At 36.0% G+C, this 21065-nt stretch overlaps 1 protein-coding gene across 2 annotated transcripts in view; it reads left to right on the top strand.

The window, feature by feature from the left end:
• UNC13C (unc-13 homolog C) overlaps nucleotides 1–21065 on the top strand; it is a 564880-nt gene that overhangs the window by 265173 nt on the left and 278642 nt on the right. For both annotated transcript variants that reach the window (XM_064570458.1, XM_045900049.2), the window contains 3 exons: nucleotides 2763–2878; nucleotides 4957–5120; nucleotides 17599–17755. In XM_064570458.1, coding sequence (XP_064426528.1) covers nucleotides 2763–2878; nucleotides 4957–5120; nucleotides 17599–17755 — 437 coding nt within the window. The remainder of the gene's footprint in view (nucleotides 1–2762; nucleotides 2879–4956; nucleotides 5121–17598; nucleotides 17756–21065) is intronic.

Raw genomic sequence — 21065 nt, 5'->3', positions numbered from 1 at the left:
TTCGAATGATTATATAAAAGTAGGGTGTCATTGGCAAAGCCATATATATGTGGACTTATGTTTACTCTGTTGATAAAGATACTGAGAATATGTTTAGTTGGCATGACTTTTTAAATGAAATTTTATTATGGAACCAAGAATTAAATAAAGTTTTATTTTGACTTTTACAGTAATTGAATAATAACCCAGAATCTTCAGTGCTGATTTAATAATAGTAAAAAATATATGGATCAGCTCAGTTTCTATAAAGGACATGATCCAAAATATCTTTAAAAAAACAACAATATGTTTGCCTATAGCTGATACACAATGTTCTATTAGGTTAAGGTGTACAACATAGTGATTCAACTCTGCATGTTATGCTGTGCTCACACAAGTGTAGCTACCATCCATCACCATGCAACACTGTTACAGTATTGTTGACTATATTCCCTGTGCTGTACCTTTTATTCCTATCCATCATTTACTCATTCCATAACTGGAAGCCTCTTTCTCCCACTCCCCTTCACCTATTTTGCCCATTCCCCCAACCCCATTAACTCATGTGGAATCTAAAAGACAAAACAAATGAATAAACAAAAACCAGAATCAGATCTACCAATAAAGAGAACAAACTGATGATTGCCAGATCCAAAATTTTTTAGTGCTATCATCGGAAATGTTTTAATTAAAATTTTAAGGGCTGGTTAAGTCAAAGAAGTGTTTATACAGTCCCAGGATTACAAAGAGTTTCCATTTAGGTTATCAATATATTGTAGTAAGTTAAAGAGAGCTTTTGGCTTTTTGAAAAACCCACATACTTCAAATAATGAAATATTTGACAAAGTAAAGGGATAAAGTCATAGAACTAATGAAACTCTAAATAATACAATAATTTTAAAGAACGAAAGATATATAACTTATCTGGATACAAATGATTCAAGCTAGACTAAGAACCCAATATCAAAATATATTTGAAAGAAATCTTCCTTAAAGAAAATTGGTGCTTTTACATTATTGATGGAATTTTTCAGTTATAGTGATCATCCTCCTGTGTCTTGTTTATACTATAAGACACTTTTTCTATATGAAAACGGAGATGTTAGGTAAAAATAAACCTCAGGACATTAGCTCTGTGCAATACTCACAAATTGTGTTGTAAAGCAGTTTACTTATACATAGACTTTTTTTCTGTAGTAAGTTAGCATGTCCTTGAATTGAAGCAGTTAGAATCCAAAACAGAAATTCCTTAAGCCGTTCTTTTGACAAAAGAACAATTCTTTTGATGTTCTTTGCCTCCTGTCACATGTTTTTTGATGTGGGTAAATTCAGTTTGCCAAGGAGCTTGAATGAGCTATTATTAGTAAAATCAGTAAAAATCGGCTATTCAGCTCTTATGCTGAAATGGTCCTTCCATGTATGGGGAGGAAAATATGATGCAACAGGACAGGGAAATCTTTGCCTGTTCACTGGCAGTTTTTATATTTGTGCCCTCATTTGCTAACATTGGGAGTTTTAGAGGAGAGAGAAGGAGAGAAGGAGAGAGGCTGGGAAGGACAGGTTTTAGATTTGTGTAAGATCCCTTAGTAGGTTCAATCCCCGTAAGTACCATATTTATACTCTTTGTATAGCGATCATCCTTCATCACGTAGAATTCATTCCACCATGCAGAGGAGGACTTGGCCAAAAGTCCTGGGCATCTAAGCAGAGCCAGTGTCCCATATGTTTCTGGGGATGATGATGGTTAAAATCAAAGAACCAGTAATGCTCCCTGGGACTTCGGACAGAAGTCTGTGACAAAAAGATTCCAGAACTTGCATTTCTTTTGGCCCCAGCAGAGAACTTTAAGATTTGTTGAAAATCAACTATCTCCCAGCCAGTAGGAGAACTCTCATGATACTGGCACTCCTCGGGGAAGAATCTTCATAACATAATGACTCAAATATTAACAATGAAAAGTCAGCAGACATTCCACAAGAAGAAGGCAGACTTCATGATTTAAATGTATCTTTTATGACTATAAATACAGTCATGCTTAGGAAGAGAGTCAGTCAGTCTTTGCCACTTTCTCTGTTACTCTACCTCCTTGTGTTTTATTTGTGTCAGCTTGCCTCTTTTTATTTCATCTGTGAAGTAGATATCAAATGTAGGTCCCTATGTACATTCAAACTCTAGGAATTTTGTGATTATGCTTTTTTTTTTTTTCTCTTAAAGCTACTGATCAGGTCATATTAAACACACATACACATTATTTGATTGAATTGATTGCACATTGATTCCGTCCCAATAAACAGTTAATCCAACACATTAGTAAACACAGGCCATAGACTGTATGTCTTTAGGAATCACTGATAAAACTGTGAACAAATTTTTGTTAGAGCTTTGACTCATCTTTTCAAGCATGGAAAGAGAAATGAAAGCTTTTACATGAAATAGTTTTCTGGTTAATTGTATTTTTAAGTTATCTTGCTTTTAATTGCCCAAACAATTAATTTCATTGTAGAAACTGATCAAGTACACAGAAGTTTGTATCAGAATGGCAGAGTCTTCCGATTAAGCTTTGTGGTTTGAAGTATCTGTAATGTGGTTTGACAGTTAGTGACACATATATTTTAGGCACATTATTTTAAATTGTGTTTACCAGAATCATGATGGCTAGTTAATAATCAAACCTGATCTAAAAAAGTGGCTTTTAGCCATGTAAGCCTTTTTAAAGCTTTTGAGAATTTCTTTGAGAAATATGGTATTTTCAAAAATGACCAATTACTATTTCACTTTATCAGAGAAACGGACAGATAAGTCAGCTGTGTCTGGGGCCATTCGATTGAAAATCAATGTGGAAATAAAAGGAGAGGAGAAGGTTGCCCCATACCATATACAATATACATGTTTACATGAGGTAAGTGAATTGAATTGTATTAATAATAAAACCTTGAAAAGAAGTAGGTCTTTGTGGATTATATAACAAGATATTTGGCTTAAAAGTATAATTGAATTAGGTTTGTGCAAATTGAATTTGTTCCTGGAGTTTTGACCCTGTACTATGTACTATAGCATGTGATGTGCTAGGGAATCATACAGCCTATGTCTTACTCTCTGAAGAGTGGGCAGATGTCCTCTACTGAGAGTCAGAACAAACACATGAGGCAGGTATTAACAAACAAGGCAATAAGATGATAATTAATAAGTAGACCAAGGAAGAAGAAAAATATCAAAAGCATTCGTTTAAAAAAAAAGTTATGACAAATATTTTGGAAGCATTAAATATACAGTACTTTAGTAATACAGGAGAGGATCCAAATATTATTTTTGAGAACTCTGAGTTTGTGTGCAGATTTTATTAAAGATTTAGTTGGGAGTATTAGAAATACAAAATTGCTGATATTGCATCAGTGGTTTTTGGTAGCCATTGTAATAAGCAATGATTTTTTTTTTTCTTTTTCTAGAATAACAAAGGGCTTCATACATATTGAACTATCCTCCATTTTAATTACTGATTCCACAAACATGTTGAGAATGGGAAGGATCAAAATTTCCTTACCACCCAGGGATGGTAGAGAATATATCTGCTCCAAAAGTCAGGCTTGGTTGGCTTAGAGGTTAGACTACCCAGTTTGAATCCAAAGGGCAGAATCACCTCAGTGTAGAATACAGACACATAGTCTTTTTTTTTTTTTTTTAAGATTTTATTTATTTGATAGAGACACAGCGAGAGAGGGAACACAAGCAGGGGGAATGAGAGAGGGAGAAGCAGGCTTCCCGCGTATCAGGGAGCCCAATGCGGGGCTTGATCCCAGGGCTCTGGGATCATGACCTGAGCCAAAGGCAGACGCTTAATGACTGAGCCACCCAGGCGCCCCAGACACATAGTCTTTTGTTTCTATTGGATGCTTTGCATCTAAGAGCTTAGAGCTGTCCCCAGAGCCTGTCTCTGATAAAAATGACTCTTGTTCCATGTATCAGAAAATAAGAGGTGAAGCTGAGGAAGGTACCTTTCCCCATGTTCAGAGAGGTGGAGAAGAAAATACCTTCCTAAGGTAGAAAAAGATAACAGAATATTTGCTCTTTGCATATAATCTTTCCTAAAGGAATCTATGAAAATTTATGTGTGGAATTATTTGCACTTCCATTTTACTAAAGAATGAATGGGGAACAGTATTTAAATCATTTACACCTTACACATAATTAGATATGGGACCCAAGCTTAAGTTCCTGACTCCAATCTGGCCAGTGATACTACTTCTTTAAGAAAGGTGGTTCAGTTTTCAAATCAATAAATAGTAATCCCTGAACTGGCAGGATGGAGAGCCAACTCTGGCCTTATAGTTTGGACAGAGAATATTTGGGATCAGAGGAACAGCAATATACTTTGCTTTTCAGAGTCCTTTTCTGCTAGTCCAAGAACCAAAAAGAATTAAATTCAAGAAAGGATCCTTTAGTGACCTAGGCTGCATCCATATAGCAGTTCCCAAACTTGTTAAAAGCAAAAAGAAATTGTATGTAGTGATTTTTACTTCATTACAGAATTCTCAAACATTCATTTTAACCTCAATGCATAGCTCTGACTCCTACCATTTCACAGTCAAAGCCCTTTATATACTAGAATTCTGTATTAACATAGCCAAAATCACAGTATTCATCCAGGGCCTTATAGTTTATTCAGAGCCCATGAGTGCCAAATATGTTCTAGCATGTAGAAATGTTAACATACAAAAACTTATACTTCCTTCTACAATGAATTGGTACGTATGAAACATCTGAATCTTTGATTCTGTGTAGACATAGGCAGAAATAAAACCAATTTGCATAAATATGAGATGAGTTAGAATAAAAATCCAATATATTCCTATTGCTTCTATATGCTGATGAAACATTAGATGCAATCACAATGCAAATATAAATTACTGAGAGTTACAGTTACATATTTCTGGCCTATTCTGAGGAATTACTGAACAATTGAAAACCACTTACTTTTAGAATCTCTTCCATTACTTGACTGAAGTGAAGTCTAATGGTGGAGTGAAAATCCCAGAGGTCAAAGGGGAGGAAGCCTGGAAGGTTTTCTTTGATGATGCTTCCCAAGAAATAGTCGATGAATTTGCCATGCGTTATGGGATTGAATCCATTTATCAAGCTATGACGTAAGTACTCTAAAACTCGTACAGTGTTCGAAAATCTCTGTTGAAATCTAAAGAAAAAGAAAGAAAAGCATTCATCTCCTTTCTTCTAATTCAAATGAAATCTTGATTACAAAGTCAGTTACATTTGAATGTGCCCATTTGGTGCTGGCTACGCTCTCTCACAGCTATAAAGTGTTAAGGATTTGGTAATTCGCTACAACCATTTCTTCCCAAACCTTATTTTGTTCTCATAGTGTGCTCTGTTGAGAAACAGCATTTGCAACACCTGGGAACTTGCAAAATGCAAATTCTCCACCCTACTCCAAACCTACTGAATCAGAAACTCTCGGAGTGGGGCCCAGTGATGTGTAATTTAATAAGCCCTCTGGATGCTTCTTATAAACTCTGAAGTTTGAGAACCAATACCTTATTTGATATCTGAGGAAACTAAAGCCTGATGATGGAAGTGCATCGTCCAACTTTACAGAGTCTGTTGGTGTCAGAGACACGCATCCAGAGCCATGTCACTGTCTTGACCCAAACAATAGGCTGCATATTCTTCCTTCCTATATTTATAGCGGTGCTACTATTTCAAAACCAAGATTTATTGAGAACACATGTACTGCAGTAAATGGGTTCTATGGAAGTGACCCTTACTGAGGAGTTTTGGTAAGGGTTTAGAATTGTGTTATTCCTTGCCTACAGTTTACCTTTGAAACCTGGTCTAAGTATATAAATGCATCTTGTTCAGATATATACCATATATAATATGTAAACTATTTATGTTTATTAGAAAACTGTGCTTTTATATTAAGGATCAGATCATATTTTCATGTCAACCAAATAGAAGCTGGCCCAGATAGTCATTTTCAACCATCTGAATGATGGATGTGGATTGGACCAAAATCAATGCTCTTTTTCAAAGTTTACTGTTCTTAGCATAAATCTAGAACATTCTATGTAAGACTACATTTAAAATTTTTTTGATCAATTGTATGTTTTTTTAGTCAACAGAATGTCCTAAATCTAAATAATAAAGACTTATAGATTATGGAGGTGAAAAGGAACTTAGGGGTCATGCAATTGAACCTTTCTCCAGATTAGAAATCCTGTTGTTGCATCCATTACTTATGGTCATCATCTCTCTGCTTGTGCATATACAGCAACAACACACTCCTTTTGAGGCAACCTATTTTGTAACTGGGCAGCCATAATGGAATCCTGTGACTTTGTCATCTGCTCTGTCCCATGTCATTGGCTATAATTCAGAATACCTCACACCAAATTGAGCACAATAAAAATGCAACTATGATTAACAGTCTAAAATAAACTATGTTAAAAAAGACAACAGTGAAGCAACAGCAATGAAGAGCCTGCTTCTGGAAAAAATATCAATAAAAGAAAGGATCAAGTTAAATTTATTCCAAAATATCTCTGTGAGCTGATGTCACATTACTTCTTTGCCATGTTTCCTATATTCTGAGAAGCATAATCATGTTAATATAGAAAAAGGGTAACTGTATGACAGCTTAAAAGAGGAAGATCATCCTTTATTCATTTTATCGCTTGTATTTTTCTCTTACCTTTGACTTAAGTAAACAGTAACAAGAAGGTATTTTTGGATACTTCTTTAGTATCAAGTGACCTGCATATGAGCCTATAGTTATGAAGGGCCACATAGTAAGTATTTTTAGCTTTGTGGGTCCTATAGTCTCTGTCACAACTGCTCCACTCTGCACTCCAGGTGCAAAAGCAGCCATAGATATTAAGTAAACAAGTGGGCATGGTCATGTACTGATAAAACTTTATTTTAAAAACAAACACTATGGGCTGGTTTTGGCAGTGGACTTAGATTGCCAACTGCTGGTCTAAAGAGTGAAAGCAAGGCAGAGAGGCATAAGGGAAAACATGTCTTCTTTTTTGGTAATAAATTGAGAAATGCACTTTGATGATAACAAAATACAGTAGATTATGTAGTTGACCCTTGAACACCAAGGGTTTTGGACTGTTGTTGGTCTACTTACAGATTACAGATTTTTTACAGTACTGTAAATGTATTTTTCTCTTCCTTATGATTTTCTTAATGCTTTCTCTTCTCTAGCTTATTCTAAGGATACATATAATATAACCCACAAAATACGTGTTTATGACTGTTTATGTAAATAATATGTATGTCACAGTCAGTAGTATGCTCCTAGTTAAGTTTTGGGGGAGTCAAAAGTTATATGTGGATTTTTGACTGTGCAGGGGTCAGTGACCCTAACTAACCCCTGTATCAAGGATCAACTGTATCTACTTCTGGTTATACATTTGATTTGATACTGATGTTTTCATTTATTTTTTATTTATTCATTTGAGAGAGAGAGCACAACAGGGGGAGAGGGAGAGGGAGGAGCAGACTCCCTGCTGAGCTGGGAGCCCGACATGGGGGATCAATCTCAGGACCTGGAGATCATGACCTGAGGCAAAGGCAGACCCTTAACCACCTGAGCCACCCAGGTGCCCCTGATATTGATACTTTTATTTATTAAATGTTTCTTTCAGCTTTGAGTACTGACCAACATGGCCTTAACATTTCCCTCAACTTGAAAGAGTAAGCTGGTGTACATTAGACTTCTTACTTACGTCTAGGCCCCTGACCTCCCTCTCACCTTGGCCCTTACAAAATCCAGAAGTCTTAAACCCAGAGGTCCCTGACTTCCCTTTTCTTACAACATTTACTTTAGAAAAATTATAATGGTAAATTCTTTGAATTATAATTTTTTGAAAGCCTCTTGGCAGTTTTACAATCCAGGACTAGCTTTCTCAAGGACCTGGCAGGCATCCCTTTCAAATGCAATCACCAAGGAGTATAGACCCCTGTTGCCCAGTCTCTATTGTGGGGTAGGAGCCTAATTTGGACAGGTACCTTGCTCCACGTTGTAATACTATCTTGGGTCATGATTATAAGAGAAAGTTTATCTTTTTGGGGGGGTAATGCCAATTAGCAAGCACAGGTGACTAGGATTCCCCCAACTCTAGCTCTTAAAAACTCCCATTCATGCCCCTTCCAATTCAGCCCTTAAAAATGTCCCCATCTGTTATGTCAGTGGACTTGAGGTTGGACTGAGTTCTGATTTCTCTTCCCTACTGCACACCCTTGAATAAAATTTTCCTGGCCTATTTCATTATGTCCAGTGCAATTTTGCTTTAACAGTACAAATTTTACCATCTCACCAGAATAAAAAATATTCCTGTTGTTTGACAGTCTGTTAACTCCTAAAAAATTTGACTACCAACATAAATATGATCTCTTTATTTACTATTCGTTGATGATCATTAGTTGTTGAAATAGTTTTTATAGAAAAATACACCTGTACCCATTTTATATCAATATGTTAATATTATAATTACATGTGTAATCTAGTTTAAGAGAGATGGTAGAATGGTGTCACTTAGAGGAGCACTTGAATTCTGTTCAAAGATTTACAAATTGATATATTGAATCCAACAGCTGTAAGTTTTATTACTACCTTATAAAATATTCTGGGTGCATGATAGAAACTCAGTACATATTTTTAACTGAATGAATCAGAAGTAGAAGTGTTTATTCTCAACTTCTCCTGGCGTATTTCTTCATGTCAGAAGTTCACAGTTGCCAGGGCTCCTGGGTGGCTCAGTCAGTTAAGTGTCCTACTCTTGGTTTCAGCTCAGGTCATGGTCCCTGGGTCTTGAGATCCAGCCCAGTGTAGGGCTCCACACTCAGTGGGGTGTCTGCTTGGGATTTTTTGTCTCCCTCTCCCCCTCCCCCAACTTGCACACAAACTCTCTGCCTCTCTCTTTCAAATAAATAGATCTTAAGAAACAAAGTTCACAGTTGCCAAAAGCATGCAAAATGGAACTTGAAAGAGTAAGCTGGTGTACATTATCTATTTTACCTTATAAATGTTTTAGAGCATACCATATTGATTGATTATAATAATTTAGAGAAGTATCAGAGTACTGACATTCTTCTGTTAGGTGTTGAAATGTAACCTTTCAGGGATTTTTTTTTTTTTTTACCATATTTTCCAAGCGATACTCCTGTAACTGAATTGTATATTGACTCCTAACCGATTGTTGGCCAATGAGTAACACAATTTTTAAAAAAGAATTTATGAATAACCAGCTATATCTTCAAATTTAAATTGGTTGCCTTTGGATCAGTGGTATTTTCCTATTGTCTTGAAACTTTGCTTCAGGGGATCCAGAAAACCAACCAAGCAACAACAGCAAAACCTAGAACTACATATGTCAGACTTACCTCAGAAGTATTTCCCTTAATTTTAAAAACACAAAGTTGGGGAACGCAGCTTCAAGGAAGAAACAGATGTCCTGTCTACATAGTAAGGGCATTTACAAATTTGGGAAAGGACAAAACTGCTTAATTTCTGTGGGCTTTCCTAGATATGATTTGATCAGAGAAACAAATCAAACTCAGTTTTTGGTTTTTAAAGTCTACTTATGCTTAGCCAAATCCCCAAGTAACCTCATAATCTTCCTGTTTTTAGTGGAGATTGCAGGTTTCTTTTAAGCCTACTCCCATTTCTTTGAAGATGGATTTGGAGCAGAAATAAAGGAGAAATGGGTATTAAGCCAGAGAGTCTGGTTGTATGTTATTACATTTTCCTCATGTGTATTTCTCATCATAAGAAGGAGGTTGAATCTGTTTTGCTGGTAAATAATCTGAATATTAATACTGAACTTCCCAGTCCTCTAAGGTATCTCCTGCTTATTGTAAATCTCTCTCCTTTTACCACAAAACATTTTCTATAAGGGCACAATTTATTGGCCCAGTTTGTTGCATAAAAATATATTCTTTGTTTTGGAACATGCATGAGGGAGGAGAAAGGGATTATAATTTTCCCATTTGGACAGCCGATTGATCAAGACCAGGAGGATTTGTTCCCACATGGTAAATCCATCTTTCAAAAAAAAAGGGGCAATTTTCCAATATATGATAGCAAGAATGAGAGTCTGTTTCCTTTCCAAAGGAGCATTTTACATATTTTGCATCGTGATGTTGGGCATAGAGTCTGTTTTCATCATGAGAATTTTGAGAGTCCTTGATGTTTTTTATCTATCTGTGCAAACATAAATGCTCTTAAAAACGTTCTGACAGACTTGCTGTTCACCCCTAAACACATGCAGGGAATTCCATGTCAGCATCAGGGATTAATTGTCCTCTGGAGGTGATTTCTGTCAATCAAATACATTTTAACTTAGTGTTTAATGAGCCATTTATTGTAAAATGAAGCCCAGGTGTCTCACAGAATCTGAGATTTCATTAGACTATGGTCATGCATCTGTAATACCAAGTGAGAAATGCATTTAGTCAGTGTTTTTCACCTTGGTGTTCTTAACAAACAACCTTTACTTTGGTACTGGCCCTCTTAATTGAATTTATATTTGAACTAGAACTATTGGGATATAGTTTATCTTAAAGGCACTAGTCTGTTTTAGCTGCTTGAGCCGTGGGCCTGCTTTCTAAAGAGAGTGCTGCATAATTGATGAACGAATCACTCATTCCTGTAAGAAATATTTATTGAGGGCCTACCATGTGCCAAGGAGTTTTTTAGGCACTAAGAATACATCAGCAAACAAGAAGTCAAGATCCAGTCTCTCATGGATTCCCCATTCCAGAAGATACAATTCATTTATCTGACAGACATTCTGAGTATTTAAGTATGAGGACTTATACAGGGCATTGGGATACAGCAGTAAAAGATATCTCTTGCTTTAGTGAGTTCCTAATCTAGAGCAAAGAGGAAGAAGAAATTAACAAGAAGACAGCGTAATTGAGGTGTACATGGGTACTGTAAGAGCATAGACATGAAGGGACCAAATCCAGGCACAGATGAAGAGAGGTGTCAGAGAAAGCTGATGGTCAGTCTGAGGGTCCCAGCCTTACTTGCTCTTCAGCTTCCACCATTCCTCTAAACCCTACATATTTCCTTACTTTCCTGTCTCCCACCACTGCCTCACACTCAAAATCTCTGTAGTTGAATTCCAGCAATCCATAGCATTTATGAAAAGTTATGATGCTTTTCACTGAAAGAGAAGTGGTTCCTTAAGTGTTTGACCCCCTCCTTAGTGACAAGCATGTACGCAATCACTGAAATGCATGCTAATTTGGATTTTAGGGAGCAAATGTGATAAATACTGTTGTAGTGTATTTCTGACATTGGGACTACAGATAGTCTTTCCTTTCATCTTGTATTGTTTCTTGAAATCTCCAAAGGATCTAAAAATTATTATTGTCTTTATGGTGCTTCCTTCCAATCACTTTGCTCTTGTTTTTATAAAAAAAAAAATTGATCTTTAAATCTTTTGAATCAAAGGCATTTCGATCCCTTGAAAACCACAAGATGATGTGATTAGGGACAATTGTCTCTAAAAAGGCAGGTGAGTTAGATGATTGTCCCCCCCCCCCACCCCCATCGTGATATCTATGAACAATGACAAGTGAACTGAATCCGGATTTATAAATTGAAATACACATGACTTCCCAACATTTTGCCAATAATATTTGAGAATCAATGCTTGATAATGTTGTAGCAATTGCTTTAGCTGAAAACATGCCAGTAACTGTCTCATTGTTGGCAATTTAAGCATCATCTTTTTGAGTTTGTTACTCTAACTTTTCCAATGAAGCTGAAATTCCATTTGTTAAATTGGTTTGACACTAACCCCATTTTCTTCAAAAAGCGAAGTCAGGGGATTTAAACATTATTAATCCATTGTTTTCAATCGTGTCTGTGTCAGGAAATGTTAGCATTTTCAGAGATTACAATCATGCTTTTCGACCTATTTTATTTGAAGGTGTACCTTTTGAAGGGGTGGTTTGCTGCAAGGATCTGTTCAGTCGTTTTAAATTGCTAATTGTACTTTAAATCCTGTTTTCCCTCTCCCTCCTAGAACAATGTAAGTAGCATTGAAACTACAGCCTTTAAAAGGAATTGATTTTCAAGGAGATGCTTAGAAGCAAGAAACTTCACCTTGGCAATAACCACACATAGAGAAGAGGCACACAGAAAGTCAGAGGGAAGTGCTTTGCAAATTGAACACTATGTAGAAGCCTGTTATCTGCTACCAACCAGCAAAGGATGCCTGCAAATGACTCCCTTGTCCCCTGTTTTCTGGCCATCCCTATTAACCATGGGCTCCAATAGAATCAAATGTTGATAGTGGGAGGAAGTAATGTTTATGGCTGGACACAACCAATTATCTGTATTCAGAGATGCATAGCATGTTAAAGCTTGGAAGGATTAGATCTTTTCCCTTCAGAGATGGAGAAACTGAATCTAGGAGTGATAAAGTTACTTTTCTAAGGTCACAGAACAGAGCTAGGATTACAGTGAATCATGCTTATGCCGTGATACCTATAACTCTAAATTGGCCACCGTGAATCCTTCTATCTACCCCACATACCAAAAAAGCAATTTGCTATTCTTTTCAAGGTTCCCAAGAAGTGTAGCCACTAACCCTGATTAATACTTACTCTTCTTCGAGATATAAGTCTCTTTTTTTCTTTCTTTTCATCATCTAAGAAATGTGTACTTTGATGCTTAATATTTTTTTGATTATATTGACTGCCTAATCATTTACCATTTAGGTTAAAAAGTGAATGTGAAATGGCAAGTTCAGTGTGACTGTTGTTTGGTACCATTTGTAACTTACCATGATCCTATTCACAGTTTCTAGGAAAGAACAGGTAGGGGCTCCTGGGTGGCTCAGTTGGTTAAGGGTCAACTCTCGATTTCGGCTCAGGTCATGATCTCAGCGTTGTGAGAGTGAGCCCCTCATCTGGCTCTGCACTAGGTGTGGAGCCTGCTTAAGATTCTCTCTCTCTTTCTCCTTCTCAAAAAAAGAAAAAAAGAAAAAAGACAGGTTTTTTTTTTTTTTTAACCAATAGGGAAAAGATTATATTCATAGGAGTGACCTGAAAATTCTGAATTTTAATGCTTTATTTTTAAAATTAATATAAAATGCATAAACTTTTTTTTTCAAATGCTTACACCTTTATTCTTAGTATTCCAACTCCCGATTAACTCTGGAGTCACTAGTTTTAAGAAGAACATTTTAACGTAAGTTCTAAGAAGTGACAATTATTGTATCTTTAATTTTTAGGTATGTTGAGACGTGTTCAATTTAATTCCAACCAAATTAAGGAGGACCATATTTATGACTTTATTTACCTTCTTCCTTTTACCAGACAATGAAAATTTTATTGCTTACAATTTTAATTAGCTCACAAGAAAAACACCATTGTAAGGCTAATTTGATATTAAAACTGATGTAAAGTTTCTGATGAGATGAAAAGTAGCATTAAATGAAATACTGGGTTTTTCTCATTGTTCTCCTTTGATTTCCACATTTTCACCATTCTCATCTCTGTATTTTGCCTTACAGAGTTATGAGCCAAAAATCATTCCATTAATATCTTCAAAATTAACTCAATATATTTTATTTAGTGAAATCAAGGTGGTATCTATTTTATAGTAATTTTATGGTAATTTTTTTTTTTTTTTTTGCATCTACACATTAACCAGAAACTAGTAGGTCTATGATAAAACTTTGAAAGAAAAAACATTTTATGGGTGATTTGTTGTTGACTTCTTCTGTAAAAATCTTGTTTAATAGTATTTTAAAGACTAATATAGGTTATACACTTTCATATGTTAAAATAATATGTAAAGATATTTGCATCTTGCTTGTTTGGCAACTTACAGGGTTCTTTTGAATCGGTATTTGTTGACCACCTGGGTATTGTCAGTATTCACTTAAAGACCTTAAACTGGAAGCCAAGCCTCTAAAAATGTTCCCCTCTTTCCCATGACTTTATTTAAATGCAGCTCTCCTTTAGATTAGGAAAATATATTTACCCGCTCCTATTTGTGGGTTCTCCATATATAAGAACTGGATTTTTTAACCCCCTGGATAATCTAAACAAGCTGTGAACTCTTGCTGGAAGTAAAACATTAGAGATTATATATAATCCCCAGGATATACTGTTCCCAGTGTTCTTCCAGCCATTTTTTTCTAACTAGCTTCAAAGCCCATTGCCTATTCCCTGTTACACAAGCTGTATTACAATCTTGGGAGCTGTATACTCTTTAATGGATATAGAGTAAGTAGGTGTGGGAAACAGGAGGCAGCTCTTTACTGCCTTGAGAAGCCATTAGCATGGAATAGGGAAGTGATTGATAGCCTTGCTGGCCAGCAGCCTACGCCCCAATCTTAGATACAGGGTCTACAGTGTATGTTTGCTAGAAATATCTTCCCATTTCCTCTCTAGTCAGGTTAATATTTTAGGAGTTTAGTCAGCCACTGAACATCTCTCAATCTAGCCAGCTGCCCTAAAGTTAGGCAAAGTCCTCCCAGATACTGGGAAATCTTTGATTGGTACTCTAATGCCTAGTGCTTTTATGACTTGACTTTCTTTTTTGTTTTTCTCAGATATTTCCATGGGAAGTTTCAAGGGGTGAATCATATGCAGCTAGCTACCTCCCATCATACCCCAGAAATTATCTCAGTTAAATTTAAATCAAAGTAAAGTATTTTTGTCTATCCTCTAAGATAAATACATGCCTAATGCTCTGGAAAATTTTAAATATATAGCGGTTATAAGCAGAATGCTATTAGCCTTCAAAGTTATTGTCATCATTACTGTTAACTGTTATGCACTTCAACAAATGTTTACAAAGCAATTATCCGTTTTGAGAACTGTCATACTCAAGGTAACCAACCGTCCTGTATACGCTAACTCTACATAAATAACTTTGGCTCATATTGTTTTTGTTTTCATTAATAAACATTGGTCAACTCCTATGTATAAGAAAACACTATGCTAGAGGCAGGCTGAATTAAGATAACCAAGCATGAACTAGACACATGCTGAAAGGAACAGATACATGTGCAAGTAATACACAACATTGAAGAGAGAAGGAAGAAGATAAATTAAGAGAAAGATATTCTTTCTCTTAAGAGAGATGGTTTTAAACTTATATTGCCTGAACTCCAATAGTTTGGGTGTTATTACAGAAGTATCCATTGGATAGAGGAAGTTAGGAGGCCCGGAGATGGAGGACACAGGTTCAAAGGCTGATTGGAGCCCAGTAGTGGTGAGCCCACAGAGGAGAAATCAGAGGGGAATGTCTGAGCCAAGGTCTTGAGGATTAGAGTTCATGTAATGGCCATAGAAGAGTAAAGAGTTTAGTGTCCCTAGAATTTGGTTCGATAAATATTTATTTAACATGTCTAAATGTGAGATACTGTGTTAGGCATTGGATATATAGTAATGAATCCACTTATAGACTAATGGAAAGAATTAGTCACACAAGAGATGTAATACAATTATGCAGAAGTTATGAGAAAAGCCAAACAGAGTGCTAAAGGAGAGTAAGTTCGAATGTGCATATTGTGCCCTGGTGGGTCTCAAAGTGAGGCTGGGCTAAGAATTAATGCATGACTCAGAGATAGCCAAACCAAGCGCAGGGCTTGCTGTCACAGATAGGTAAAAGATATATTCCAGGGGAATGGAAGAGAAAAAACCAAGGCACAATGGGAAAAAAATATTGTGTACAGTGAACCCTAGCAATTTTAGGTTGGTAGAGCCCAAATTTCCCAAAGAATATCCTATATCCTATACCAAGCTTGTTTATATCCCCAGCCTTCCCATATTATGCTCATTTTTCCCCTCACTTGGCTTATAAGCAATGAACATCATTCAATAATTGTGTCATCTTCATTATAAAACTTTCAATTTCACCTACAGAATTCACACTAGAAGCACCTTCAGAATATTTGTTTCTCCATTATTTCTGCTTACAGACCCTTCTAAACTGTTACCAATCTCATTGGGGTCCAAAAATCAGAGGGTGGTGGCTAGCAGATTTAAATACTGTGTAATACTCAGCTGCATTAGGGAGACATGGATCCTTTTTTTAAAACCAAGAACAAGATTGTTCATCCTGGTGACCTCCAATATCCCTTTAAATACATAATGCATGTTCAGGATAATAAACTTCTGGTCTTTCAGTTTCTTACCAATTTATTTTGACAACTGATGTTTCTATAACTCTTGTTCCCCCTAGGTATGTTTAGTTTCCTTGTGCCATCCCCTGTACCAGTGCATTTAGTTCTTGCATATTGCACAACTCTTAACCTCTAACTTTGGGTCTAACAAATTTCATTATTTGTGAATTGCTCAAAAAAAAAAAAGATATATAATGTTAGGAGTTTTTTAATTTCTATGTTTAATATCTTTATATTATTTGTGATATTCTTAATACATATAATTAGTGTATAATAAAGTCAAAATAGGTATCATTTACCTAAAAGAAGCAATCGGTGATGATGTATTTCTAGGGTTAAATAGGAAAACATCATGCAACTCCCATGACATGCTTTGTTATTGGTAATCCTCAAAGATCCATGTTTAAAACTTAGACCTACTTTTATCAGCTAGTATCATAACAAGCTGCATGAGTGGCGTGGCTGAGATCTAAGAGAAACCACCATTTCCAGGACTATCCTCCATTTCTTTTAAGGTGTCATTCAGGGCATTTATGTTTGTACATTCCATGTTTGAGTTCAGTAATACAGAATTCAGAGATGCCTAAGTGGAGGATAAATTACTGACGTATGAGAGCAAAATAGGATTAGATTACATACTGAAGATTTCTTTCCTCTGCATTTTATCTTTTCACTTTTATCATAAGCTGTGCTTTCAATTTCCAAGTCTTTTGTTATAGTTCAAATGAAACAGGTTTTCTTGAGAGAAGTAACAGAACTGAACGCTTGATGCCTCTGATGTCTGTGATACTATTATTCAAGGTTTAAAAGAAATGGTCTTTAAGCATTGAGCTTGCATAATTCAATCTGTCCTCACTATTCGTCTGTTTCCCTTATTAAATCGTGGTTGCAGCAAAATGCTAGGAAAACAGAACTGCTTCTGGAAGGTATTCTAATGACAAAAGTCCAGAAACTGGACTCAAGTCAGATGTTAAGTTCACTTGCTCAGTAGACGTGTGATGAAAAGGGAGCCTCTTGCTTCATCAGTGTGATAGGAATACAAGAATGAAAGGGTATTCTGGTTGAAATAGAGCATTTCAGGAACTGAAGTAAGTGACAGCATAGTTGCTGGAGAAGGGGAGACTCCCATGTAATTGTTTTCCAACAATGCTGGATTCCACTGGAAATTGCACTTTCGGTGTGTTCACACAACACTCCCACACTTGAAGGGAATTCTGCACTCATCCCTTTGACAGATCGCATTCTAATTAAGCCACTTCACATTTGTGAATGAGAAATTTTTAAAAGCTGAGATTGCTTTCTCTTTCATTTAGTAGAGACTGTGGGAGTTTTCTCTCTTTTTCAAAGATGTAGTTAAGGAATTAATCGCTGACATTAGAGGGCACAGTTACATGAATTCATTGGTTTATGTTTATTTAAAGTGCTCAATGTTTTTGTCTTGTAGGCACTTCTCATGTTTGTCTTCTAAATACATGTGCCCTGGTGTCCCTGCTGTCATGAGCACCTTGTTGGCGAATATAAATGCTTTCTACGCTCACACAACAATTTCAACAAATGTACAGGTTTCTGCCTCAGATCGATTTGCCGCTACCAACTTTGGTGTAAGTATTTTTGGACTTTCAAATTCCTACTAACTTATGGGACTTACATTTTCTTTTTTTTTTTTTTTTAAGATTTTATTGATTTATTTGACAGAGGAAGAAACAGCGAGAGAAGGAACACAAGCAGGGGGAAGTGTGAAAGGGAGAAGAAGCAGGCTTCCCACTGAGCAGGGAGCCCGATGCGGGGCTCCATCCCAGGACCCTGGGACCATGACCTGAGCCCAAGGCAGACGCTTAATGACTGAGCCACCCAAGCGCCCCCTGGGAGTTACATTTTCAACATACTTTGGATTCCAGATATTCTTGGAATCTTACTGCAGGAGGCGCATCTTTTAGGGAATATCTTTTAGTATAATGGGCGAAAGCTAAAAGTTCATTGGAAACATACCCTGTAAAATAACTTTGGCAGTCAGTAGGCATCTTCATGGAATTAAGTCTTCCTATCTGGAATGACCTTTTCCAATGAGGACACACATAAATTTTCTGAAAGTGTAGTGGGATTTTATAGGACTTTCTCCATGTATGCAGATTTAGGATTCACCATTTCAGATGCTGTTCCCTGGTAAAAGTGAGTTTGGTTGACTTCTCTGGAGTCTATTAGGCTCCATTTATACCTCCGATTGGTTTTTACTGGTGTTGCTAGATATCGGCACATCTTCTAAGTGAAACATAGTAGGTGTATAAAGAGTCTTAAGAGCTATCTGTACCTAATTAAGACTGTCCATCTGAAGTATTCAAATGCACCAAGGATACAATGAAAAATAGAAATGCAGGTATCCCAAGGAAACTCAAGTATTTAGCTGTTGCACCTGTCACTGGAACTCATTCTCTATAAGCCTCATTAAGTTGAAATTGACAAGACTGGAAATCAGATATAAATTAATAGTAACTGCAGTATAATTGTGCAGATCAAAACTAAGACAAAATTAGTGAAGATGGAGAAGGAAGGACAAACTGTATAGTTTTTCATGGCATAGAATCAACAGCACTTGGTGTCTTTGGTGATGTGGACAGGGAAGGAAAGGGAAAGCTGTCTGGAGAGATTCCCACAATTTTGACTAGGGCAGGTACCTGGTTGGCAGTAGCTCTGTTCAATAACCCTATGAGACCGGTATTCTTATTCTCGTGTGTGTGTATACATGAAACTAAGATCCATTGTAGGAGAATGACATTTTCATGGCAACATAGTTACTTTTTCCACTGTACTTCCAAATGGGTTCACTGAATAGATTTTTGTTATTATGTTGTTAGAAATTAAATTTTGGGATATGTGCCATAGAGTAGAGACAAATGAGACTCAGCAAATAAAAGTGTGTGATGTCAGTAGGGGGAAAATATGCTGCTGTGTATACTCTTTTCCTGTCCTTTTCATCTGAAAAAAAATGCATGTGAGGCATGTGAGATGAGTTGGAATGAATCAAAAGAAAAAGTAATTATTATTTAATGACAAATCAAATTAAGTGCTAGTAGAAGAAAACACTATCTGGGTTAGGAGTCATGGGATTTGAGTTTGTATTCAAATTTAGCAAGCCAGTCCAGTCATTCTAGCCTCAGTTTCTCAATCTGCTCAATGAAGATAACAAATACCTCTCTAATGTGTTTCTCAAAACGAAGATGAAAAGCAAATGAAGTAAAATATAATAAGCCAGTTTGTAAAAGTTGAAAATGCTCTATAAATATTAGGTATGAGGATTTCATCTCTCCTGCCCTACCTACAGTATAAACAGCATACCATCAGTTACTTCTTTTAGACACATTGAGTCTTGTAAAAGCCAGGACCAAAGAACATTCACTGGCCAACTCAACAAAATACTGTTATAACCGATAACAGAACATCAGAACGGTTTTCTTATAAAAACCTCATCTTGATAATAAGATTGTCTTGAGATTTTACCTGTAACATAAAGCACTCAGTGTTATGTAATTGTTTTGCTTTTAATATTGTGCCTGGGCACCTTGGAGAGAATAAGCCAACCTTGTGGAACACTGAGCCTTTATAGCTCTGAAAAAGAAGACGTGTCTATATGATTAATATCCATCATAAAAGCTACCTGGAGGAAAATGAGATAGAACTTCCTGCTGACCCAAAGAAGAAAAACCAAATTGATTTCACTATTTTTCAGTGACAACATGATTATAAAAAACTTTATTTTGTAAATCAAATAACTTATTGTAGAAGAGGGCCCCCCTCAAAAAGGAATTTTTTTCCTCAAACTACATTTTGATAAATTGATGATTTGGTATATAAATGTGACTGTATTTTTCTCTACCTACTGAAAATAATGCTATTTGCTCAGTCAGATATACCTAAGTATAACGTCTCCCACCTCCAACTTAGGGCCTAAGGTTCTTATTTACCTGAATTCTGAATCTGATCTGTTGCTCCTGACTTAAGAACACCTTTATATTGGTCCTTCATCCTTCTCAAAGGTATAACCCAGACATTTTGAGTATACAAATAATAAGCCAGTGGAAAAAGCTTTTCTTACTTATGAGGATGGTAAACAAACATATTTAGGAAAAGAAAACCATCACTGTTACAATTCAGACATTTTTGTGTACAATTGTTATTTTTGGTCATGGTTTGGATGAAAAATGTTCACGAATGAAGTGAAAAGGACAGAATACTTGGGTGTAAGAAGAGGAACAAGCAAACTTTTTTGAGGAAAATGGTTAGATAAATAGGATGAAAATGATAAACAATGTCATATTATGAAAGACAAGGGAAAACTATTTTGAGAAAAGGAATCTATATAAAGACTGTCAACTGTTGCAAAAAGTTCAAGTAAGATGGGGAAAGGAATGACCCCTTTAAATTTGGGAAATAGGAGGTAATTATTTAGTGAAGTTGACATTGAAGCCTAAATTCGTTGGGTCCTTCAGTGAATGGCATAGATGAATAGTTGTGTAAATTAGTTTCATTTATTCACTAAAATATAATGCAATCACTAAGAATCATGTTTTTAAAGAAAAGTTCATAAAATTGAGCACTGTCCATGATATAATGATAAATGAAAAAAAAAATTAAATTCTATAAACATTCTAATTCCAACATTGAAAACAACACACACAACTGGTTTAGAAATAAGACTGGAAGGAAATGTGCCAAAATGCCAATGATACAGCCACTTGGTGGGATGACAGCTAATATTTTGTTGTTTTGCTTTATATTCATCTTTATACTGACATTGTAAAACTGTCTTATGTTAATTTTGTAATAAACATATGAATGAAAGGGTGAATATGGTTCAGGAAACAGACTATTTTGTTAAGGAACTGGACTGAAAAGGGAAAGCTTGGTCAAGGGAAG

This window comes from Mirounga angustirostris, unplaced genomic scaffold, assembly GCF_029215605.1.
Source record: "Mirounga angustirostris isolate CCGP_5_RB_7025 unplaced genomic scaffold, mMirAng1.0.hap1 SCAF_9, whole genome shotgun sequence".
In the NCBI taxonomy this organism is placed as follows: Eukaryota; Metazoa; Chordata; class Mammalia; order Carnivora; family Phocidae; genus Mirounga; species Mirounga angustirostris.
Note: the sequence above shows the minus strand (reverse complement) of the source record. Positions and strands in the feature narration are given on the sequence as shown.